Source organism: Emericellopsis atlantica, assembly GCF_019669845.1.
Source record: "Emericellopsis atlantica unplaced genomic scaffold F5Z01scaffold_18, whole genome shotgun sequence".
In the NCBI taxonomy this organism is placed as follows: domain Eukaryota; kingdom Fungi; phylum Ascomycota; class Sordariomycetes; order Hypocreales; family Bionectriaceae; genus Emericellopsis; species Emericellopsis atlantica.
The window spans coordinates 458,273-484,110 of NW_025764720.1; the positions used below are offsets into that span (position 1 = coordinate 458,273).

At 46.1% G+C, this 25,838-nt stretch overlaps 5 protein-coding genes across 5 annotated transcripts; 2 read left to right on the forward strand and 3 right to left on the reverse strand.

The window, feature by feature from the left end:
• The first annotated feature begins 64 nt into the window (after positions 1 to 64).
• Positions 65 to 1,999, forward strand: F5Z01DRAFT_659174 (nuclear distribution protein nudF). Its single transcript, XM_046263752.1, has 3 exons — positions 65 to 469; positions 517 to 685; positions 732 to 1,999. Exons 1-3 carry the CDS (start codon positions 429 to 431, stop codon positions 1,875 to 1,877), a joined length of 1,356 nt encoding a protein of 451 aa, XP_046117037.1. The 5' UTR covers positions 65 to 428; the 3' UTR covers positions 1,878 to 1,999.
• Positions 2,000 to 2,887: 888 nt separating this feature from the next.
• F5Z01DRAFT_689228 (Hsp90 protein-domain-containing protein) lies at positions 2,888 to 5,307 on the forward strand (the record flags this gene model as incomplete). The annotated part of the gene is made up of 1 exon (XM_046266070.1): positions 2,888 to 5,307. One exon carries the CDS (start codon positions 2,888 to 2,890, stop codon positions 4,991 to 4,993), a length of 2,106 nt encoding a protein of 701 aa, XP_046117038.1. The 3' UTR covers positions 4,994 to 5,307.
• Positions 5,308 to 5,621: 314 nt separating this feature from the next.
• Positions 5,622 to 7,396, reverse strand: F5Z01DRAFT_675509 (MBOAT, membrane-bound O-acyltransferase family-domain-containing protein; the record flags this gene model as incomplete). The annotated part of the gene is made up of 2 exons (XM_046265155.1): positions 5,622 to 5,648; positions 5,702 to 7,396. 2 exons carry the CDS (start codon positions 7,394 to 7,396, stop codon positions 5,622 to 5,624), a joined length of 1,722 nt encoding a protein of 573 aa, XP_046117039.1.
• Positions 7,397 to 21,083: 13,687 nt separating this feature from the next.
• F5Z01DRAFT_659182 (linoleate diol synthase) lies at positions 21,084 to 24,377 on the reverse strand (the record flags this gene model as incomplete). The annotated part of the gene is made up of 4 exons (XM_046263753.1): positions 21,084 to 21,340; positions 21,411 to 21,687; positions 21,745 to 21,963; positions 22,037 to 24,377. Coding segments are annotated over 4 exons (2,959 nt in total), but the record flags the coding sequence as incomplete, so codon positions are not given.
• A 272-nt stretch (positions 24,378 to 24,649) lies between these two features.
• Positions 24,650 to 24,974, reverse strand: F5Z01DRAFT_175200 (uncharacterized protein). The gene has a single exon (XM_046257938.1). It carries the CDS (start codon positions 24,918 to 24,920, stop codon positions 24,705 to 24,707), a length of 216 nt encoding a protein of 71 aa, XP_046117041.1. The 5' UTR covers positions 24,921 to 24,974; the 3' UTR covers positions 24,650 to 24,704.
• Between the last annotated feature and the right edge of the window lie 864 nt (positions 24,975 to 25,838).

The window sequence follows — 25,838 nt, forward strand, 5'->3', positions numbered from 1 at the left end:
GATCACAGGTTGAAGATGAAGCTCAAGATGAAGTTGAGCTCGGAAGCTGCCCCACACGTCATTGAGCCGGGACAGGGGAAAACGTTGCCCCGCCGCTTTTCCCCTGTCACCTCCTGCCAATGCTTGACGTCGGTGAGCCTGTCTACAGCGATCGGGAGGCTTTCAATCTGTAATACGCCCAATGCGAAACTCTGAGACCTATGCAACTCTGCCGACACGCTCTATCTACCTCAAAAGGCGCTGCGCGACGTGCATCGTGGAGCTGTAGTCCGACGTTCAGCAAGCTCCCAACGTAAACACCACACCGATCATCCATACCCCACCACCACCACCACCGCAAGTTGCCTCTGGAAGAAGCGCCCATACACGGCTCGCACTGCTGGAAGGAATCTGGGTAGCTCGAACTGGAAGTTGCATAGCTGCCCAGGATGGCCACGTCTATGCTGGGGCCCAAGCAGGCCGAGGAGCTGTCCGTACCTGTGCCCAAGCTTGCAACTACCCACTAATCAGCTCCAGGCACAAGGCCATTATCGCGTACCTCGCGACACACAACCTCCCTGAATCTGCTGCGACGTTGCGGACGGAAGCCAATCTGACCGAGGAAACATTTGACGCGGCGACCGCAAAGAAGTACGAGACCTTGTTAGAGAAGAAGTGGAATATTGTCGGCCGGCTGCAACGAAGGGTGAGGAAGCAACTCGAGGGGAAGGGCTCAGCTAATGCTTGCTTAGGTCATGGACCTCGAGAGCAGGAACAAAACACTACAGACGGAAATGGACAACCTCACACCATCTGCGCTGTCCCAGCGAAGTAAGGATCCGTCGTCGTGGCTACCACGGCATCCTCCTCGGCATGTCATGGAGTCGCATCGCAATGTCATTAACTGTGTCGCCTTTCACCCGGTTTTCTCATCAGTCGCCACCGGATCGGATGACTATACCATCAAAATTTGGGATTGGGAAGAGGGCGAAATCGAGCGCACGATCAAAGGCCACACGAGGGCTGTTTTGGACGTGGATTTTGGCGGTCCAAGGGGAGGAATCCTCTTGGCGTCATGCAGCTCTGATCTCAAGATCAAACTTTGGGACCCGAGCGACGATTACAAGAACATTCGGACGCTGCCAGGCCATGACCACAGTGTGAGCGCAGTCCGCTTCATACCTTCCTCGGGCAATCTACTCGTGAGCGCCAGCCGAGACAGGACGATCAAAATATGGGACATTACAACCGGATACTGCGTCAGGACATTAGAAGGGCATGCAGCGTGGGTACGAGACATTGCGCCCTCTTTTGATGGCAAGTTTCTCTTTTCAACAGGCGACGACCAGACTGGGCGGCTGTGGGACATTTCGACACAAACAGCCGAGACGAAGATGACCATGATTGGGCATGAGCACTTCAACGAATGCTGCGCTATCGCGCCGCCATCATCATATCAACACTTAGCACCGTTGGCAGGTCTGAAGAAACCACCGCCGCCTACAAGTTCGGCCGAGTTCATGGCTACCGGCTCTCGTGACAAGACGATTAAGCTTTGGGACGCCAGGGGCCAGTGTATCAAAACACTTGTAGGGCACGACAACTGGGTGAGGGCGGTGGTTTTCCATCCAGGTGGCAAGTATCTCATCTCTGTGTCAGACGACAAGTCACTCCGAGCATGGGATCTCAGCCAGGAAGGAAAATGCGTCAAGGTACTCAGCGATTCGCATGAACACTTCATCTCATGCGTACGCTGGGCGCCTTCGAAAGCGACTACAGAGACGAATGGCGACGCCAACGGGTCACCAAGCAAGACGGCTCCTGCTGCAGAGGGACAAATACGATGTGTTCTGGCTACAGTAGGGGTAGACTGGAAGCTGAGGATATTTGCGAACTAGATAGATGGTATGGTTTTGGAGGGGGGTACTGGGTCTCTTGAATGCGACATTAGCGAGCGGTTCTGATATGGAGCAGGGAGGGTCCGATAGATACCCCGAATTTACGAGTGATGTTCTGTGATGCTTGTTTCTGCGTACCGTTGTGAGATGCAAACGTCCAGCCCTTGACAGACAATGACCTAGTATTTCAGGCCCTTATTGAAATGGAATTAGGCTCTATACATGCTATGAGCACAAGTCGAGCTATACAAGGATATCAATGTGAGTTATCAGTGGCTAGTCACTTTGAAGAAGTTCTTGTTCTCGTCACAGAACTACCATTAGGGTAGGCAAAGCGAGATAGCACCTCGATCCCCAACATCTCCTGCTCCTCCGGTCCCTGAGTGCATCACGGCGCTAAACCAAAACAGCACGTGGGGTCACCTTGCTTGGTCTCAGCCTCGCAGTCTGTGAGCGACAGCCAAAGATATAGTAGCTACCACGGCCCAATGCAAGCGCGAACGATGAAAGTGAAGAATTGAGACACATATGGCATTATCGCTCCCCACGGCGATGCTCAATTTGCCCTCGCCATCGTGCTCATCGTCCTCCACTTTGAGGCAAACTTGACTGCACGGCGGAATGTGGCAGGCGGTGAGGGTGCCCCGGAAACTTTGTGGCCAATCAGAAGCTTCGTTGCCGCGGCGGCCGGTGATTCTCGAAGGTTGGAGGGGCTGCGAGCTTGCAAGACCAGAATTCTGCCCAAAGTGCAGATGGAATCCGATGGAATCTCTTGAGCTTCGTAGGCAGGCACAGAGGGGTCCATTCCGTTTTTTTCTTAAACCTCTTACCACCGCCTCTTCTTCCTCTCTCCTTCCTCTTCATCCTTTCTCATCCCTCTCCAAAGCATCAACTCTTCCCCTTCAGCATATAGAGTTTGTCCCATTCCCCTTTGATACCCTCACAGTAAGCTACACTCACACCGCTTGCTACACCACGAAGCCATCCTAACGCTCTCAGAATCCGTCATCATGTCTGAGACGTTCGAGTTCCAGGCTGAGATCTCTCAGCTGCTCTCGCTGATCATCAACACCGTCTACTCAAACAAGGAGATCTTCCTCCGTGAGCTCATCTCCAACGCTTCGGATGCCCTCGACAAGATCCGCTACAAGGCTCTCGCCGACCCCAAGGAGCTCGAGTCCTGCCAGGACCTGCGCATCGACATCATCCCCGATGAGGCCAACAAGACCTTGACCATCCGGGATACTGGTATTGGTATGACCAAGGCTGACCTCGTCAACAACCTGGGTACCATTGCCCGCTCCGGCACCAAGCAGTTCATGGAGGCCCTTACCGCCGGCGCCGATGTGTCCATGATCGGACAGTTCGGTGTTGGTTTCTACTCTGCCTACCTTGTGGCCGACCGTGTGATCGTCCGCTCCAAGCACAACGACGATGAGCAGTACGTCTGGGAGTCGTCTGCCGGTGGTACCTTCAGCATCACCCACGACGAGGGCCCTGCCCTTGGCCGTGGTTCCGAGATGATCCTCCACCTCAAGGACGAGCAGCTCGAGTACCTCAAGGAGTCCAAGATCAAGGAGGTCATCAAGAAGCACTCCGAGTTCATCTCCTACCCCATCTACCTCCACGTCACCAAGGAGACCGAGACTGAGGTCCCCGATGAGGAGGCCGACGTCGAGGAGGTCCAGGACGACGACGAGAAGAAGCCCAAGGTTGAGGAGGTCGACGACGAGGAGGAGGACAAGGAGAAGAAGCCCAAGACCAAGAAGGTCAAGGAGACCAAGATTGAGGAGGAGGAGCTCAACAAGCAGAAGCCCATCTGGACTCGCAACCCCGCCGACATCTCCCAGGAGGAGTATGCTTCCTTCTACAAGTCCCTGTCCAACGACTGGGAGGACCACCTCGGTGTCAAGCACTTCTCCGTCGAGGGTCAGCTCGAGTTCCGCGCCATCCTCTTCGTCCCCAAGCGCGCTCCCTTCGATCTCTTTGAGACCAAGAAGACCAAGAACAACATCAAGCTCTACGTCCGCCGTGTCTTCATCACTGACGATGCCACCGACCTCATCCCCGAGTGGTTGTCCTTCGTCAAGGGTGTTGTCGACTCTGAGGATCTTCCCCTCAACCTGTCTCGTGAGACTCTGCAGCAGAACAAGATTATGAAGGTGATCAAGAAGAACATTGTCAAGAAGTCTCTCGAGCTCTTCCAGGAGATCGCTGAGGACAAGGAGCAGTTTGACAAGTTCTACAGCGCCTTCTCCAAGAACCTGAAGCTCGGTATCCACGAGGACACCCAGAACCGCCAGGTTCTCGCCAAGCTCCTGCGCTTCTCCTCCACCAAGTCTGGTGATGAAATGACCTCGCTGACTGACTACGTCACCCGCATGCCCGAGCACCAGCAGAACATGTACTACATCACCGGCGAGTCCACTGCCGCCGTTGCCAAGTCTCCCTTCCTCGACACCCTGCGCGAGAAGGGCTTCGAGGTTCTCTTCCTCACCGACCCCATTGACGAGTACGCCATGACTCAGCTCAAGGAGTTCGAGGGCAAGAAGCTCGTGGACATCACCAAGGACTTCGAGCTCGAGGAGACCGAGGAGGAGAAGAAGAAGCGCGAGGAGGAGGAGAAGGAGTACGAGAGCCTCGCCAAGGCCCTCAAGAACATCCTGGGCGAGAAGGTTGAGAAGGTTGTCGTCTCCCACAAGCTCGGCACCTCACCTTGCGCTGTCCGCACTGGCCAGTTTGGCTGGTCCGCCAACATGGAGCGCATCATGAAGGCCCAGGCCCTGCGCGACACCTCCATGTCCAGCTACATGTCTTCCAAGAAGACCTTTGAGATCTCGCCCAAGTCTCCCATCATCCAGGAGCTCAAGAACAAGGTCGAGAGCGATGGCGAGAACGACTCCCAAGTCAAGTCTTTCGTCACCCTCCTGTTTGAGACCTCGCTGCTCGTCTCCGGCTTCACCATTGAGGAGCCCAACAGCTTCGCCGAGCGCATCCACCGTCTCGTCCGCGTTGGCCTCAGCATCGACGAGGACGACGCTCCCCCTGCCGGTGCCGCCGCGGCTGATACCCCTGCCGCCGCCACCGGCGACAGCGCCATGGAGGAGGTTGACTAAATGCTGATACCCCGACGATTGAAAAAGTCTTTGGAGTTAGGCCAGGGTTGGGTTTTCTTTTTAATGAGGACACGGATCTTTATGAGTTTGCGATATTGGAACAGGGGGCACTTGCACCCGTAATGCATCAATGTACTTTAGCAATGAAGATGAAGTAGAACAATGCATGCTCAGACACATGGTTCTCCAATTGTGATGTTGACTGTTTTCACATTTTTCACTACGCAGACTTGAGCAATATCGATATTGATCGCGTTGCGGCGTAGAGGTGTTTGCTGGAGGATTGTGAAGTGAAGTACGGCACTTGTGAAGATCTGACAGAGCAGCTGACGTCGTCGCTGGCTACCGAGTCACATACATCACCAGGGGTTTCATATTATCCTAGGCAGGCAGTGTCAAATTGAGTTTCTTCGAATAACATTGATAAAACGCATGAGTTATGAATTGCATGGAGCCGCTGCTCCAGGGGTATATAAGAGAAAGTAAAGAGAAGAGACTATACAACATCTACCGGAACCCTTATCTTGCGTGTCCATGTCTAAGTATCCAACCTCGACAGCTCTCAAGCTGCCGACCATGATTTCGTAAATTCGATGCCGTATGTGTTGCATGTACATGCACAGTGTAATTATACAAGCACGTAGAGTGCACAGATCTGCGATCGTTAGCTATGCTGCAGACGCGGGCGGCTTGATAGGACCAACGCACCAGACTCAACCCGAGGATCATGCTCGCCCAGAAGAAGACATTGTTCAGTGTCTGCCGGCCGCGAACCCATTTGGTGTTCTGCATCATGAAGATGGGCAGCTGCAGCATCTGGCAGACAAAGCCGTAGCCTCGAATCTTCTTGGTGATGCACGCCATGACAATCTCGTGGCCGACGGCCGAGATGAGGAACGTGATGACGGTGGCCCTGGACTTGCCGAGATGGGGTCGCGAGGCGGAGTACACGTGACGACGGAGAAACGAGTAGACGGGGACATTCCACTCGCGCGAAAACTCCATCCAGTCGGTCGAGTTCCACCAGTCGGAGTAAAAGTGTCGGTCGGCGAAGCGGGTGATCTCGGCGAAGGCGCCGAGGACGTACTCAAAGATGACGAGGAAGACGAGGAGGAAGGTGAGCATAAAGGGGAAGAGAAGCCAGGAGATGCTCTCGAGGAGGATGAGGAGCGACTCGGACACGGGGGGCGGGTGGCCCAGGACGGGGTGGAGTTTCTGTGCGGCGTCGGTGAGCACGGGCAGGATGAACTCCTCGGACACGACGGTGAGCAGGAAGATGCAGCCAAAGGTGGCGATGATCTTGGAGATGAGCGAGATCCAGTTTCGGTGCTCGAGGCGAGGGTACTCAATCTCGTAGCAGAGGGTCGGACACAGCAGGTAGTCGCCGCAGTTGGCCAGCGTGAGGTTCGCTGGGTAGGTTACGTTGCCGATGGGCGAGGTGAGCTCGCGCGCGAGGTCCTCGCGGAGGGTGCCGAGCTCGTCGGCGCTCTTCTCATTGTCCTCGTCGGACAGACTCACGCGGCTCTTGGTGGCGGTGGTGGTGGCCTCGGGACGTTCAGCGCTGGGGTAGAGGTAGGCGGGTCGGAGGTCCGAGGGGCTGTTGCGGCTGTGGTTGTCGAGGCTGCGCAGGCGCTTCTCTGTCTCGCAGAGATGACCGTTGTAGAAGGCCCAGGAGTGCATCTTCATGAGTAGGACCATGGTGTGCAGGAGGAAGAAGACCTGAGCGGTCCATGTCCAGTCGAGGTAGAAGGGGAGGAAGACCCAAAAGGCGAACCATGCGACCTGGTAGATGCTTTGCAACGCCATGCCGCCCTTTTTCCAGGTGAGCACGCCGTTGGCCGGGGCCTTTCTCGACATCCAGTGTATCCCCAAGCTGACAATGGTCGAGCCCACCATAAGGGCGTCCGCCACGGCCAGGTGCCACAGCTTGATAGTGAAGAGGGTCCATATCTGGAACCGTAGGGGGAAGCCGGTGTCCTTCATGTTCCTCAGGCCGGTGGTGATGCCCATGATGAAGAGGCCGATCCAGAAGAGGTTGAAGAACCCGTGAAAGTCCCTGTAGTCGGACTCGGGGTCGAAATGTGAGACGCGCGACTCAAAGTCTGTCGAGGGGAAGATCCTCCTGCGTCGATTCTCAGCACGCGCCTGCTTGCGCGCGCTGGACAGGCTCTTGACGGAGGGAGGGGCGTTCTCGGGGACGGGTGTCGATCGCCCGCTGGTGAGGCCGCTGGAGGTCCCGTTCTCGAAGGCGGCGGGTTGGGAGTTCTGGCCGTCCATATTCTCCCCGGAGGAGGCGCGCGACAGGGCTCGGACGGCGGAATGCTGAGGCTTGCGCGGTCTCGGACGCAGGACATGGTCGTGGTGATCGACGCCATTGGCGACGACGTCGGCGGAGGAGCTCATGGTGACCGGGGCATTGGCCTGCGCGGGCAGCCGTACTCGATGTGCAGGGCGAGACACGAGTGAAGAGGGGAGAGAGAGCAGGAAACAAGATGACCACGAATGATGATATAGTAGACACGACTGACGACGGAGGCACTCGGACACCGTGGGTGCCGCAGGTACTTGCTTGCTCGCGCCTGGAGAATCAACGTGACTGGTAACTGAAGCTTTCCGGTTACGTCATGCCAAAATGCGGGTCCTGTCGCTGGACCCCAAAAATCCACCACGTGATGACACAAGGCTGGAGCTTTACACCACCAGGAGGATTAAACTTCTTGTCTCGGCACCCGAGCCCCCGATTTATGGAGACTACCAGAACCAAATGCCGAGGTTTGTAAGCTGCGTCGACGGTCTTCGCGAGTAATTCGCCGCCGTTTGTGCTCGGCCTCGCACTCAGCTGCCGCTCCGTGTACGTATGTGCTTCACAATTGGATTCGTCGCTGCGAGTACGAACCCGAAAGGGAACGAAGCGGGCGAGTCGTATTCGTAAAGACGGTGCTGATACCGTAACCACTCGACAAGTTCGCTAGCGCTAGTGAGCAAAAACTAGCCACCTATAGTTTAGCGTCATGCACTCAAGGCGTGCAAAAGTACGGATCTCCTGAGCCCCTGTGTGCGGCTTATGTGTTGCTGCATATTAAGTGGTGCTTAAATTGACACCGTATCTAGCACGAAATCGATCAGCCAAGACAGACCAGCGCTAGCGAACTTGTCGAGTGGTTACGGTAGTCATGCCGTGCACCCTTTGGGCGAGATGCATTCCGTTTAGGGTGGCACAGCATTGACCAGTTGGTGCATTCGAGGACTGGAGGTAGCAAGAGGCTTGTCATGCGTCTGCTACAAGCACAACTCAGGTACTAGTGATCACACGGTGAATCGTGAATTAGGTTTGTAGCGGCAAGCAAGTAAAGGTCAAGGTGGTCAATTGCCTCCAGCGCCAATGGCGGTCGCTTGAAAGTTTAACATGCAGCGTCAACTAAACAATTTCCGACTCTGTGAAGCATCCACCTTTGCATCGTAGCAAGGCCCTAGATCCGACTTGAAGTTTTCTTTCGAGTCACTGATCCCCATCGAACAACGCCGAGTCGGAACACTCAGCAACCACGTCGTACTCCTGACTACGGATAGAGCCTGACCAGCTAGCCACCTCCAGCAACGCGTCGCTTCCTAGACGGCAGTCGCGCCAAGTCTCCCAGCCAAAAATCAATCGATCAATGAGTGCGTAGCAGATAGTGCTGCGGCCAAAAAGAAAATACACACAACAGCCGGTATTCGCTAGTCGTCACCGACCCAACTACTAATCAACCCCTCAGCGACTTGACTACAGGAGAGCGGACGGGATCCCGTATTTTCCACTGGGTATAGTCGTACGCTATAGAATATTTATACACAAAATATATGAAGCTTTAAAAATATCTTTGAAATAGCCCGGAATAGCCCGTTTTCCCCCCTTTCTTACCGTAAGTGCTCTTAAGTAAGATCCTTCCTAATAAGACTTCTTATTAAAATTAAAGTTAAGATTTCAATTTTAAGAATTTATTATCTAATTACTAAGCTTTATATCTATACAGCTAATTATCGTCACGTTCTACGCTATTACGACCTAATATACGACTACTAACGTATGTCACGTGGGACCTATAACTCTATCGTACGAACTTATTCATATTCTTTATATAATAAAGTATAAAGCGGCACGCCGGCTGCCTAAATAAGCGATATTCGTACGAACGTCGTTCGTACGAATACTAGTCGCGCGAATCCTATTCGCATGACTAAAGGACCTACTATTTTATATTAATTACTTTAGATTATCTACGAAATACTATAATCTAGATTATCGTATTTATTTTATAAGCTTTATAATCCGCGGGTATTACTCGCTTTACGTAATAATCCTCTTAGTATATAAGAAGCCTAGTATTATAGGCTAGGCCCGGTTAGAATAACTTAGTAGCTTAGATTAAGTCTATCTAACGATAAGTTAGGAAAAGAGAAAGAAGGGGGAATTTATAATCCCCCTTTCCTATAAAGACTTTACGAAGTCCGTGCGTCTCCGCGAGCACGCGTTATATATCTAGGTCGACCGGGCTAGGTCTCGTACCTAGCCGCTAGTAATAAATAAAACCGTAATATTACCCCCCCCTAACTCTAGGCTAGCCTTCGGCTACCCGTCGAGGTAGCCGCGGGGTGCCTTATTATTAAGAATATATCCGAAGTTTTCGCACCCGCGAATTTATCCTCTAGGTAAATTATTACGACCCAATATACGGCCTTCACGTGCCTCCAGGCACACCCCACTCTTTTTTACCCATTCATAGCATAATTATCACTTATACGAATAATCGCACCTACGATTATTACGATTACCACGAATCACTACGAATAAGCTAAATAAATTATTATTAGGAATAATAATTACCTTAGTATATAAGAAGCCTAGCTTTACTATAGTTAGTCTTTACCTAGCTCCCTAGCTATTAATATAATTATCTAAGTAAGATCTACTATCTCGTATATAGACTATAACCCGACCGCTTAAGTTAACGATATCCTAGTATACTTAGTTTATAAACCGACCTTAGATCTATTAACCCTATAGTTAGTCTAACCTAAACGTTATATATTAATAGCTCTTATTTAGTATACTACCGTGTTAAGTACTTAAGCAATACGATACTATAGCTAGCGAATCCTCTAAGATAACCCTTAAGTCCGCTAATAAGGGCAAGGCTATAGCTAAGTATACCAAGCCCTCCTAGATAGCTTAGTCTATAGACTTAGACTCGGACGAGTCCGATAATAAGGATACGAAGATCCTTAAGGGATAAATCTAAGAGTTATAAGGGTAGCTATAGTAAATTATCGATATATAGACCCGCGATAAATAATAATATAACGAAGCCTACCGTTCTTTTAACGAAGGGATAACCTTATAATATTAATAGGCCGCCTAACTAAGGAACGAGATAAATAGCGTAAGTAATAATATTATTCGATAGGCTACCGGTAAGGACCTAAGAGAGATTATAAAGCTATACTAACTAAGACTATTCGATAGTATAACTAAGGACCTTTAGGGATTCCTAACTTAGGTCAAGGCCTACTAATAGTACTTCCTATCTATCCTTTATATAGAAGAAGATAAAATACGCTATATAATAGGATATTTATTAGGAACCGCTCTCGTATAATTTAAACTTACTCTTAAGGACTTCGTAACTAATACTTACTAATACCGAAAATAAGAGATAAAAGATATCTTTATATATTATAATAATTTTAAAGAAATATAAAAAGCGACCTTTAGGACTATCGACGAAGAACGCCTAGCTAAGAACTAGCTAGAGGCGTTAAAGTAGAAAGGGGTAGCCTCGGATTACGGCGCCCTATTCACCTAAATCGCGTCTAGGACCACCAAGAGTAAAGGAGATAAGATAGCCTCCTTCTACCGAGGTCTCAAGGACGAGGTTAAGGACGAGCTATATAAGGAAGACCGACCCGCCACCCTCGCGAGCTATATCGCGATAGCCGTTAAGATCGACAACCGATAATTCGAGCGACGACGCGAGAAGAAGGGATAGTACTTTACTAATGCCTTAAACCGCGATCGTAATAGCAAAAACCGAATCTACCCTAATATAGGACGACCGCGATTCTACTAGAGCACGGCTCTCGGCGGAACCTATACGGGACTAATAGATCTCGACGCGATAGAACGAAAGCTCGCCGCGATAGATAAAAAGAACCTTACCTACTATAACTACGGTAAGAAGGGATACTTTACGCGCGAATACCATTCCCTAAAGAAAGAACGAAGCCGGGGCTAGAAACTAGTCCCTAAAGGTAAGTATAAGTAGCTAAATATAACTAGGTCCGGATACGATATTAGGCCCCCGTAAAATATAGTATCCTCTAGGGAGAAGGAACGATAAAAGTTCCTCGAAGAAATAAGGAAGGCCGGAGAAGAAATAAGAAAGCAACCGGTACCCCACGAAGCGTTATATTAGTTAGGATACTACGACGATAGCTACCTAACCTACCGGGATAGTAAGGAAAACTTAGGATAGTTCCCTAAGGTACTACGCGAGTCTCGCGTTCTAGCTAGAATACGTAAAGTTACTATAGGACTAAGGCAGCACCCGGATAACGTAGATAAAGAATTATCCGATACTAACTCTATAGATAGCGGCGAAGAGCTCCTATAAAAGAAACGGATACTCGAGACTAACCTATTATACGGACGAGCAACCCCACGAGAATAAATAAAGGTAGCGATAGATCGGTACGACCCTCTACCGCAAGGGGAAGATCTCTAGATAGTTATCCCCGCTTAAACGCTAAACAAAGGAATTAATTAAGTAAAGGACCGAAGAATAATCTTAGGAGACGACCCACGTATATACCTAGATATACTAAAATACTACGAACTCTTATAAATTTCTTATATATACTACTTTTGCAAAATATATATACTTAATAAAAGAAAGTATTAAGTTTACCTAATTAAGGGACTAGCTACCCGCGTTATCGACGACTTATACGAAAAATATAAAGCGGAGTTCTACGAGTATATATACATAGAATCTAGTATAGGATATATAATACTAAGGTAGTTAGCGTAATACCCCGAAGTATACGCACGAGACTAAAAGATATAGCGTAGATACTAATTAGTAGACTACCCACGACACGCTAAAGTAAAGGTATTCGATTAGCATAGGACTAGGGAATAAAAAGAGATAGAAGAGCTCCGATAACACGAGAATACCGCAAAAGCATTGCTCGGCATTAAGATAGGCAAGAGTAAGGAATATACCTTAAACTACGGATAAGGGTGCAGGGGATATAAGAAGCACCCTAACGGTATAAGATTACTATTCGACCCTACCGAATAAGCGGACTAAGACTATATTAACTAAGGTAAGACAAACCGCGAAAGATATACTAGAGCGAAGGAAACGCTACGCCTACGATATAGGATCGGAGCACGAGAATACCTTATTCCGTAAGGAAAGGCATATATATAGTATATTATATATAAGTATTATAAAGGATATATATTAGACTACGGAGTCTACTACTACGGGTATATATATTACCTATACGAAGAGGAAGGGAAGCGATACCCCTCGATATACCTAGAGTTATACGGTAGTAGCTACGTATACGACCCTAAGGATAATACTATCGATATAGAATACTACCCGTTAAAAAACTATTAACGTCGCTTATAAAAAAGGCATAAGACGACGAAGAAAACCTAAAGACCCTCTGCTCCGTAGAGACAAATAGAGGATAGAAAACGGTTTTAGAAGTCTAGATTAACGGATATTGCCTACGAGTATTATTAGATAATAAGGCAATAGGAAACTATATCTTACTAGCGGTAGTTAACTAATACACGCTACTATAGAATTATAAGGCTCGATTATATAAGCTTTTTAACGTCGAAGGATAAAGCTTTAATTATAATAATAGGACTATCGACCGCGAGACCGATTATCTTAACGTAGCGATATAAGGATACTATAAGATAATCGTCTTCGATATTATAGACTTATATAAATATAATATAATACTAGGTTACCTATAGTTAATAAGAAGTAATCCGGTAGTCGATTAGCGCACTAGCTAGTTAGCGTGGATAGACACGATAACGCGATAATTACTATTTAGCTAGAAGAAAGCGAATATTCGCGACGACTTAGCCTCTAGAGTATCTTTATAGGAAGACATAAGCAAGCCGAAGTAGGCAAAAGCCGTAATATCGACCGAGAAAGCATTACAACCGGGTATACGATATAAATAAGGAAAACGAATTATCGCTAATATTATATAAAAGATATTCGAAGCAAACCAAGCCCTATAAGAAGAAAAGAAGAAGAAACCTACGATAGAAGAAGAACGAATAAAGAACGTGCCTCTAGAATATCGTAAATATAGTAGGTTATTTAAGGAAACCCTCGAAACGGGTATTCCTTAATATAATTAATAAGATTACGAAATCTATCTTAAAACTAAAACCTCGACTAAATTCTATAAACTCTATAACCTTAATTAGAAGTAACTTAAGATACTACGAGAATATATCGACGAAATACTTAAGAAAGGCTATATTCGAACCTCTACCTCGGAAGTAGGATACCCCGTTATATTCGTACTAAAGAAAAATAAAAAGCTACGATTAGTCGTGGACTATCGGTAGCTTAACGATATCACGATTAAAGACAGGACACCCCTACCGCTTATTAACGAGCTTAAGGATAGACTTTATAATAAGAACTAATTTACCGCTCTTAACTTAAAAAGAGCCTATAACCTAATCCGTATAAAAAAAGGAGACGAATAGAAAATAGCTTTTCGCACTAAGTTCGGTCTATTCGAGTATTTAGTAATACTATTCGGCCTTACTAATACTCTAGCTACCTTTTAACGAATAATTAATAATATACTTAGGGAGTACTTAGATATCTTCGTTATAGTATATCTAGACGATATCCTAATCTTCTCGGAGACCCTTAAAGAATACAAGGAACACGTCTATTAGGTACTAAAAATACTTTAAGATACGAACCTCTTAGTTAACCTAGAGAAGTGCGCGTTTTATATATAAGAGACCGTTTTTCTCGGATATATAATTAGACTAAACGAAATCCTAATAGAATAAGCAAAGATTAATATAGTTAAGGAATAGCCCCTACTAGAAAATAACCTTAAGGAAGTATAAGTATTCGTAGGGTTCGTAAACTACTATCGGCGCTTTATACGCGACTTCGCGAAGATCGTAGTACTACTTATAGAACTCACGAAGGGTAAAAAGGAGTTCTACTTCGGAAAAAAATAAAGGAAGGCTTTCGAAACGTTACGAGATAGTATAATATCTAATACTATGCTTATAACCTATAACCCCGAAAAGCCACTCGAATTAGAAATAGACGCATCGGACTACGCTATAGGAGCGTAGATTAGCTAACGAGACGATAACGGTAACCTACGACTAATCGCCTTCTTTTCGAAGAAACTCCACGGCGCGGAACTAAACTATCCTATCTACGATAAAGAATTCTTAGTAATTATCGCCGCTATTAAAGAATTCAAGTATTATATACTAGGAACGAAGTTTAGGACTAAGATTTATACCGATTACTAAAATATCTCTTACTTCGCTACGATATAAGAACTTAGCTCACGATAAGTACGATACGCTAAATTCCTAGCCGAATACGATATTAAAATTATCTATCGGAAAGGATCGGAAAACGGTAGAGTAGACGCACTTAGCCGCTAACTAGACTACGATACCGAAGTATAAAAGGCAAAAGGCTAGATACTTTAACAAAATAACGAAGGAAATTATATATAAATAGCACTTAACCTCCTTATATTTAGAGTCGAAGTAGATATTATATACTACGATAAAATACTAGATTAGGTATCTAAACACGAAAAAGAAGTTCCGGACGACTATATAATAAAAACGGGAAAAGGACCCACTAGGAATAGATTACTCTAGATACTACCGCCGCTACGCGATAAAATCTTAACTAATATTTATACGCACCCTACGGTAGGATATTAAGGAGTTAGGAAGACTCTCGAACGAATACGACGAACGTACGATTACTAAGGAATTAAAGTAAACGTCGCACGTATCGTCGGATAATACAAAGACTATATATATAGCAAGGCTATACGGCATAAACTATACGGAGAACTAAAGCTACTATTAGTGCCTTTAAGACTATAGGAATTAATAGCCTTCGATTATATTATAAAGCTACCTAAATTAAAGGAACTAGGATCTAACGTCGAATATAATAGTATATTCGTTATTATAGACCGAATAAGTAAATTCGGATATTTCCTACTATACTAAGAAGCAATAGATATAGAAATACTCGTATATATAGTACTTAAATATATCGTGGCTAACCACGGCCTTCCGGAAGAAATTATTTCGGATCGAGGAACGATATTTACCTCGAAGTTCTAGCAAGCTCTAATAACTTAACTCGGAACCAAATATAAGCTTAGTATAGCTTACTACCCTTAGACGGATAGATAGATAGAAAGGTTAAACTAGATACTAGAATAATACCTACGGTACTATATTAACTACGAATAGGACGATTAGGTCTCGAAGTTACTACTCGCCTAACTCGCCTATAATAGCGTACCTATAGAATTAACTTAAATCTTACTATTCTATACGAACTACGGATACGAGCCCGAGTTCGGTAGTAAAATACTAAGGGATAGACCTTTTGCTAAAAAAGTAATACTTTAAGTAGACTAACTACGCTTACTATATAAATATATAAAAAGATAGCTTAAATTCGTACGTATACGAATATCGAAATACTATAATAAGAAAAGATCGAAAAGACCGATCTTTCGGAGGGGAGATATAGTCTACCTACTACGTAAAAATTTTATAATAACTCGACCCTTACTAAAGCTCGACTATAAAAAACTTAGACTATTTAAAATCGACGAAGTTATCTTAGATACTAACTATAAACTTTTACTACCCTTAAGCATAAGGATATACTTAGTTTTTTATATCTTATTGCTCGAGAAAGTACTATAAAACGTAAAAATAAACTACGAACCGGAAGTTCTAGAGGAACTCTACGAACTAGAACGAATAATCGATAAATAAATAATTAACGGAGAAACTAGATACCTTATTAAATAGAAGGGATACGTAAGTAACGAAAATATATAGGAACCCGCTAAATACCTCACGAACTATAGCTACTTATTACGATAGTTCTATCGGACCTAGCTAAACTAAAATCCGCTAAGATCGAAGGATCGAGCGGCACGTCCTCGTATATAATATCCCACGCCTATATAAAGTTAGGCTCTAGGAAGTTCTTAGTAGAGGAGCGACTAGCGGAGGAACCCGATATTTCTAACCGCCTTTACTCGCGCTTAGCCTCCTCCCGCTCTACGCGTTCTAGCTCCTCCACGCTATTAATACCACGAGATATAGCTCTTATTATCTTCTCAAACTATAGTTTCTTTTATTTTCGGAGGCGCAGGACTTTCTCCTCCGCTCGTTTAAGTTCGGTCTCGAGTTTCTAATATTATTCGGCGATCTTACGAAGCTACGAGGTAGAAACCCTACTAACGTCATAGGCTAAGCGATTTAAATAAACGTACTTAGTATAACGAGAGGAATTATCGGCAGAAACCTAATAAGTTTTTAGGCCGCGATATTTATAATTAGAGTAAGTAAGTATTTCGACGGAATATACGAAAATAGTTTTAAGAAGACGGATCTTATGCTCTTTAGCGTCGGAAGACGATTTCTATATATGCTTAGCGACACGGCCGGATATAGCGAGGAAGTTAAAAGAGAGAAAACTTACTAGGACTAATAGGTCGGGGAAAGGCGCGTAATAAATAATCTTAGGGATAAGATCTCGAAAGGAGGGGTATTATATTACGACCTAATATACGGCCTTTACGTGCCTCTAGGTATACCTTACTCTTTTTTACCTATTTATAGTATAATTATTACTTATACGAATAATCGTACCTACGATTATTACGATTACTACGAATTACTACGAATAAGCTAAATAGATTATTATTAGGAATAATAATCACCCTAGTATATAGGAAGCCTAGCTTTACTATAGTTAGTCTTTACCTAGCTATTAATATAATTATCTACGTAAGATCTACTATCTCGCACATAGACTATAACCCGACCGCTTAAGTCGGCGATATCCTAGTATACTTAGTTTATAAACCGACCTTAGATCTACCTACCCTATAGCTAGTCTAACCCGAACGTCACAATACTATCGATACCACGAGATATAGCTCTTATTATCTTCTTAAACTATAGTTTCTTTTATTTTCGGAGGTATAGGACTTTCTCCTCCGCCCGTTTAAGCTCGGTCTTAAGTTTCTAATATTATTCGGCGATCTTACGAAGCTACGAGGTAGAAACCCTATTAATATCGCAGGCTAAGCGATTTAAACGGACGTACTTAGTATAACGAGAGGAATTATCGGTAGAAACCTAATAAGTTTTTAGGCCGCGACGCTTATAGTTAGAGTAAGTAAGTATTTCGATAGAGTATACGAAAATAGTTTTAAGAAGACGGATCTTACGCTCTTTAGCGTCGGAAGATAATTTCTACGCACGCTTAGCGACACGGCCGGATATAGCGAGGAAGTTAAAAAAGAGAAAACTCACTAAGACTAATAAATCGGGGAAAGGCGCGTAATAAATAATCTTAGGGATAAGATCTCGGAAGGAGGGGTATTATATTACGACCTAATATACGGCCTTTACGTACCTCTAGGCATACCTTACTCTTTTTTACCTATTTATAATATAATTATTACTTACACGAATAATTATACTTACGATTATTACGATTACTACGAATTACTACGAATAAGCTAAATAGATTATTATTAAGAATAATAATTACCTTAGTATATAGGAAGCCTAGCTTTACTATAGTTAGTCTTTACCTAGCTCCCTAGCTATTAATATAATTATCTACGTAAGATCTACTATCTCGTATATAGACTATAACCCGACCGCTTAAGTTAACGATATCCTAGTATACTTAGTTCATAAACCGACCTTAGATCTACCTACCCTGTAGTTAGTCTGACCCAAACGTCACACTTAAGGCCCTGTGAGTTAGAAGGCTAAGAAGGCTACTACTATAGCACTCTTAACGCTAGAGGCTGAATCCGATAGCCTTACAGAAGTAATTCGAGAGCTACAGTGGCTATAGGGGCTCTATAAGGAGCTAAAACAGCCCTTTATAACCCCTATTCAGGTCTTCTATAATAACTAAGGCGCTATAAGTAACGCCTATAACCCGACCTTACACGCCCGCATAAAGCACACCCTTCTAAAGTTCCACTATAATAGGGAATAAGTGCTAAAAGGGCTGCTAAAGCTAGCCTATATTAATACTAAGGCTATGCTAGCTAATAGCCTAACAAAGGCCCTAACAGCCCCCTTGCAGTAGCAATTTCTAGCGCTATTAGGCCTAGTTATTCTTACTAAAGACCCTACCACAGAACCCTTAGAGGGCTCTTAGGCATAGAGGGGGTGTTAAAAATAAGGGACTAATTCCTTAATTAGGTGCCTTACGAGGCCCTCTTATAGAACCCTTACAGGGATCTATCTAAGACCTATTATAGGGGTCCATAGCGCTTATAAATATAGTGCTTCTATTGCCCTCTATAATATTCGAAGGCTAGTACTACCACACTCGCTATTATAAATTAGACTTTCTATAACCTTTTATTAAGTTCGGTTTAACCTACTCTTTTATAGGGTATTATAGCGCCCTCACGCCTATAAATATAAGCCTTTGTTCACTACTAGATAGTTCTAAATTAAGTTATTTATTTACTAAGTTCTTTACCTATATCTTACCTACCCTAAAGAGAAGATTGCTAAATCGGTCGCTTTCTTCCTTTACTAAAGGGATTCCTAGATTATCGCGATTCACTTACCCTGCGCCTAGAAGAGTATTACTCTTTAATAAGTATATTAAATAAAAGCTATTAATATATAACGTTCGGGTTAGACTAGCTATAAGGTAGGTAGATCTAAAGTTAGTTTATAAACTAAGTATACTAAGATATCGTTAACTTAAGCGGTCGGGTTATAATCTATATACGAGATAGTAAATCTTATGTAAATAATTATATTAATAATTAAGGAGCTAGTAAAGACTAACTATAGTAAAGCTAGGCTTCTTATATACTAGAGTAATTATATATAATCGCGTATAGGCGACTATTATCTATAGGCGGGTTTATAATATAATCGACTATAGATATATAGCGGCTATAGTCGTTTCCTTATATATATAATGCGTGGTTGCGTTAATTAAAGAGAAAATATAAGGTATACGTAAGAGGCGCATGCGGTCGTATATCGGGTCGTAATAGTTATTAATATAATTATTTATATAAGATTTATTATCTCGTATATAGACTATAACCCGACCGCTTAAGTTAACTATATCTTAATATACTTAGTTTATAAACTAACTTTAGATTTACCTACCTTATAGCTAGTCTAATCCGAATATTATATATAGCTACCCCTATACCTATATATTACGACCTAATATGCGGCCTTCACGTGCTTCTAGGCATACCCTATTATTTTCTACTTATTTATAGCACGATTATTACTTATACGAATAATCGCACCTACGATTATTACGATTATTACGAATCACTACGAATAAGTAGAATAAATTATTATTAAGGATAATAATTACCTTAGTATATAGGAAGCTTAGCTTTACTATAGTTAGTCTCTACCTAGCTCCCTAGCTATTAATATAATTATTTACGTAAGATTTACTATCTCGTATATAGACTATAATACGACCGCTTAAGTTAACGATATCCTAGTATACTTAGTTTATAAACCGACCTTAGATCTACCTACTCTATAGCTAGTCTGACCTAACTATCACACTATAGAACTTCGTTTTACCCGCTATTTCAGGCCTTATTAACTATACTATAGTGAGCAATAGGGAAAAAACGCTTAAATAGCTACTTCTAGAAGACCTAGAGACTTCTAAAGCCTATAGCCTAAACTTTCAGGCTCTTAGGGCTATCAGAGCCGACTATAAGGTTCTAATACCCCCTAAACAACGCGTTAAGGGCGCTAAATTAGCCCCTAGAACGCTACCCGGCAAGGTGCTAGCCACACTAGGCAAGAACACCTATCAGGTCTATCTTCCTTCTAGAAGATTAGTTATAAAGACTAGTTTTCTCACTATAAGGGAGAACATAGGTGTCAGACGCATGTCGCATGGCAAGGTTGTTACAGGCCACAAGGTGGCTGGGGTCGCTGGCCCTGTGGCTGGGTGTGGCACAGGAAGCCTCGAGTGGGTCACATGCAGCGGGGCGCACAGAGGAAAAGGCTTTCGTGGCCATAGGATGCTTCGAGGGAGGTCAAGAGATTAATATAGTCACCAGTCGCCCCGAACTCGCAGCGACCTAGCAGCGTACTCTCCCACCTTATGCACCTTCTCACTCTCTTCATCGAATCCAGTTTCTGACACCTAGACCCGAACGTTATAATATAGTTCCTTCGAATCTTATTTTCGTCCTATGTGAGCCTTCTCTGAAATGATGCCATGTAGGGGCTCTCTGTTGTAGTGGTGGGAAAATTACCGTATCTGGAATGAAGGGGCTCTCGAACCACGCGGTTATTGAACAGAGGAGAAAGGGTCCGGAGATGACAAGCAGCGAGACTTCCTAGGGCGTCTTCTTCGTCACGCACCCCATAAGCTGACTGGCACCTGTTCCTTGACGATTGTGGCCGTTTTGCTGTGAGTGGTGTGCTGGGACTGTTTCATGTTCCTTTTAGACAACCAAGGTCTACTCGAGAGAACAGAAGGAACAAAAGTAGCCTGCAGGCTGCGACGGCGTCGTTTTGGCGCGGGCGTTCCTAATGATTAGAGCTACGACGTAATGTTTGTAAAGCGCTACGCGTCCTGCTTAGCAGTATATGCCTCCTGGAGTTTTCTAATGACATGGCAACGCTTATATGGATGGGAGGCGTAGCAAGAGTCTTCAGAAACGTAGAGAAGAGAATGGGATCTATATTTGCAGCACGACAAGGCGTATTAAATGGAAATTTCGTTATTGCTATTATCTTCTTCTGTGCGGTACTAGTAGCTCTATTGAGACGTAATGCATTGCCGTCTAACGGTTGCAAGCTAGTAGCTAACCCCCAACCGCAATCCAGTGTGTCCTTTCAAGAGCCCCCCTTCCGCTTGAGGAGACTATAGTAATGCTGCTGAATATCGATAGGGTCTGTAGGCTCGCGGTTTCCTTCATAATTACCTTGTCCATGGCCATTGAAATGTACCTTCCAGGCTGTCGGGAATGGTTAGAATTTCTTGCATAACTTGTAAAGGAAACCTTTAGTAGAGAGGGAATATCTTACTGCTGGCATCAAAAGCAAGGTACGACCAGCTGTCGTTGAGATACGCTTTGCCTGTGGGAAGATTGATCGTCTTCACCCGGCCCATCTGGCCGGGAGCAGGTCGCAGCTGTTTAAGATCGGCCACAAGCTGGACCAGGCCAGTCACAAAAGCGTCCGATACCTCTTTGCCAAGACAGCCGTGCTGGCCATAGCCATACGCTCGGATACCATCTGATCCACGTTTCGGATTGAACTTGGCGTGGTCGGAAACCTCTCTAGGATCACGCCCGGCCTCTCCCTACGCCACAATCAGCTGACATGGAACCTCTAGACAAATGAGCTGCGGCGAACTTACAAGTAGCATTATTACAATGTTACCCGGCTCGACAGACTTTCCCTCGAGCTCAGCTGGCTGCGTCGCGACTCTTAGGTTGCGCTGCGTGCTTGTCAGACGCTGCGCTTCTTTGACATATTCGTGAAGTAAGTCGTGGGCGCCATTCTTCGCGAGGACTTGGACCTCGGCCCAAATAGCCGCGTTTTCGGGGCGTAGGAAGTACTCCATGACTTCGTAGAACTAAAAAAAAAAGACAAGCCGATGTCAGTTGAACCATTTACCACGGATGCATGGTGAGGAGACAAAGACTAACCAGAGTGACCGGCACCCCGACGCCTGCAAAAGCCGACAGGTATAGCTCATCGGTCGCACGCTCGGACGAGCTGCCCTGAGCAAGCAACTGTTCGGCTAGCTGGTACCCGCATGAACGTAGTGAACCCTTCTTGAGATAAGCCCTCCGCGACGCCACGTGAGAAAGGGCGTTGGTAATGCCAAAGCCATAGCCGCGGTTCAGAACCACCTCGTCAACGAGCTGGCGGGTAGACTTGGTCATGACCTTGGCACCTTCTTGCGCACGACGTCGACGATTCCAAGCCTGAGCAGGATCATCATTGTTGATGCACCAGATTCTAAGGTTGATGAGGTGTCGATAGAGCTCGGTAGAGCTGAGGCTGCCTGTCGGGTTCTCGTCGCTGCGCATGTCTAGATAGAATAGATCAGCGAGCAGGCGCGCATTGAGCGGAATGGCCACATCCCGAATCAGATCAATCTGATTGAGGCCCTCCTTGAGCTGAAATGTCTCCTGGTCGATGATCTGTTTCCCGATATTCTGGACGAAATTGTGCACTGCGCCGTGCAAATTCTCCACCTTGCCCATTGCCTTGCTGAAACTGGCACGATGGGCAAAGTTGCGAGGTTCATCACCAGCCAGCATGAACCAACTGAAGTCTTTTTCTCCAGGGAAGACATTGTTTAAACCCGAGAGCCAGGGTACCACGAATTGCTTGGTGTTACCCAGTACCTGCTTGATGGCAGCCGCAGTGGTGAGGACAACACGCTTGCGCGGCGGCCTCGGGTCGTCCAGCGTATACTGCTTGATGGTGCCAATCTCCTTGGCAATTGTCTCATTCATCTTTTTCGTGTACATGGGTTGCATGACGGCGACCGAATTGAACGGGAACCAGCCGGGAAGGCCGCGTTGGATGAGCTTGTACAGCATCGACCCACCGAGGGTCTTGTAGTCCTGTTGTACCTCATTGTGGCCCCAGTTTGTCAGCGTCGCAACGTTGTAGTCGATAGTGTAGAACCTGTCGGAGCGCACGAGGGTGATGGCATCAGCGAGAACGGCCCGTCCGGCCGTAAACGGCGGGCAGAGGCCACTGCCAGCGTTGCGCGCAGGCTTGATATCTTCAAGCATAAGTCCAGGATAGAGCTCAACCATGTCGGGGTCTGTGTACAGCTTTTCCAAGATATGGGCAATATCAGGGTCTTTATTGATGTCCGCGAACTTTTCGTGCCTCTTAAGCCCAAAGAAGTCGCGAAATTCATTGAGGGACGCAACCTGCCACTTGCGGGCCTGGAGAATACCTTGGACCTCTACGATCTTGAGAGCTTTAGGCACTCTGCGGGCACCGAAGGCGCCGGCAGGGTCGTCCATGGCCTCTTTGAGTATCCGAGCGAGGTCCTCGTCCTTGAAGGTGTTGTCTGCCTGTCGCTCCAGACCAGCGAATGTGCGAGCGGAGGGGTCTTTCGGGATTTTCTTTTCGAAGTCCACGAGGGCTGCTCCGAGTTCGTGCCAGCTGATGTTTTCTAAATCATCAGCTTTGCGACCCGGGAAGAGCTTGAGAAAGAAATCATTCATCCAACGCTCGTCCTTTTTCGAAATGCACGAGTGGAAACGGTAAAGTAGGTTGAACTCGACGCTGACCTGGTTGCCAACACCACGGGGAACGCCTTCGCCATCATACTGTTTTCCGATCTCAATGCGTGGGTCAAGTGTCCAGTCACTGTCTGAATGATGCGTATTCGTCGCGGCGCGCAGATAGTCGTGCAAGCAGATGTTGATGTACATTCCGCCGACGATCAGGCGAGCTGTGTTGAAGAGGTCATGGTCCTGCTTGGCCTTTGCCTTGGCCTGATCTTCTGGGCTCGCATCGCTGGTGCATGCCAGTGTGAAACGCCCATTCTCGTTGATCTTGAGCAGAATATCTGCAACGTAGTTGTGGAAACGGCTGTAGAGAACCAGCATGACGTTGACGCCCGCAGGTTGTCCAAGCAGACGTTTCTCGTGAAAGGTGTCAGGCTTGAGTTTACCTTCCACCATGGTGCGAATCTCCAGTTGATCCGTGAGAGAGGAGCCATAGAGCGGTGCCAAGTCAAGGTACGATGAGGTGTCGGACTTGTTCATATCTGTGCGTCGAGTTCGAAAGATATCATGGATGATAATGGACGCATGATAGAAAAGCATAGACGAGAGACCCGCCTCGTTTTCTTTGGAGTCGTCCTCTTCACGGGCCATCAAGAGATCAAAAAGCAAGCTTGCGTCTGGTCGCACACCATGGAGCCGCTTTGTAGACTTGACGGTCTTGGCGTAAGGCGTTCCCGCCTTACCCAGGTTAGGCTCAAGGATATTGTTGAAGCTTCCATCGGGCATGCGGTACTGATGAAGCCCATCTGGAGCTTGGGGGACCTGCTCGCGAAGTCGTATATCACTGCCGGGGGCTGTGAACTCGATGGTGTCATAAACCTTGGGGGTAGGATTTCCACCCTTTTCCTTGGAATTGACAACCTCATACTTGACATCGCCTCCGACGTATGTTAAAGGTGGATGCTGTAGAAAACCCCACAGCGTGTCAATAAGCTTGCTTGTGAGGTAGAACCTAGTCTCCGAGTCGGACGGTAGAGCAGCCAGAATACCGGTCAAAAGCTCCGGTGTCCTGTTGGCCCGTTAGACTTGGACAGCGCTTCCCGGTTGGCAACTTTCAATACCCTTTTTTGTCATCAATCGGCTCACCTTCATTCATGATACCTTTGATAAGACCAACCACCTCCGTTAGGGACGCCTCGCTCCGAAGGGTAGCATAGTCCTTGAAGAGGTCAGATGCAACCCGAACGGGGTCCGACAGAAAGCTTGAGGATGATTTCTTCCGCGCTTCACCGTATGATTCACCGGCCTGAAACTTGTTCGTGGTAGACATAACTCCGTAGAATATTGGGTTCGAGCTTGTCCGAGTGAGAGAAGTCTGAAAAGGGATGGTCGTGTGAGCCGTTGTTGAGATCCCGGTTAACGGGTTTTTATAGCCATACCCAAGGCGCGATCAACTACTCTCGACGTCCGTTGCCATGCCATCGAGACCCCGAGGTACATCAAAAGGCCGGTTTCTTTATGTTCTTAATGTACAGGATCGCGGCTTCGGGTTCACTTTCCGGCCGCCGCCTTCTCATCGATAAAGCTATTCAGGTCAAGTTCTCCTCACTTCCCATCAGATCATGGCTGTTTCTGGCAAGTTCAGGGAGAATCATGCGTCTAGCTCATAGCTGAATACGCAGGAGAATGGGGACGTGAGGGTAGAATAAACAAACGACAACCAATGACTCTTCTCTCTTCTCTCGCATTACACTAGCTCTATCACGTAGGTGCGACGGTGCGCCTAATACGAATATGTCTCATTTATATCATGTGCCACCTCATTGGGTTTCCTTAGATGCCCATTGGGCTTTGGCTAGTTAGAACGTCTCAGATAAGTGACATATCATCCGTCACAGGGAAAGAGTGTGCTTAGAACCCCTGCTGATTATCCTAGCAGTCAAAAAGCATAACGTGCAATCTCCTGGAGTGTCGTATGGGAGCCGTCCGCGGACCACAGAGGGTTCTGGCCAATCAATCAAACTCGCATCCGAGGTACTTAACATATCTGCAGGATTGGCTAGTATTGGAGATACCTGCCATCTTAGAGCTATATTTCGTATTACCACAAATCGTGTAGCACTTCAGCGTTACGCGAGGTTGAGGCTATCCCCAACTCCTCTAATAGCCGATCTCAGAAATTTGGAGGGTTAGGTCGTCGCTATCACTAGAAGAAGAACGTTTCGGAATCATGTCTGCTATCGAAGCT

Excerpts from the sequence above, each read along its gene's own strand:
- F5Z01DRAFT_659174 (XM_046263752.1), top strand. The coding sequence starts at position 429 with ATGGCCACGTCTATGCTGGGGCCCAAGCAGGCCGAGGAGCT. Across the intron at positions 470-516 it reads CCCAAGCAGGCCGAGGAGCT|GCACAAGGCCATTATCGCGT; the intron begins GTCCGTACCTGT and ends AATCAGCTCCAG. Across the intron at positions 686-731 it reads TCGGCCGGCTGCAACGAAGG|GTCATGGACCTCGAGAGCAG; the intron begins GTGAGGAAGCAA and ends ATGCTTGCTTAG.
- F5Z01DRAFT_175200 (XM_046257938.1), bottom strand. The coding sequence starts at position 24,920 with ATGTCTACCACGAACAAGTTTCAGGCCGGTGAATCATACGGTGAAGCG.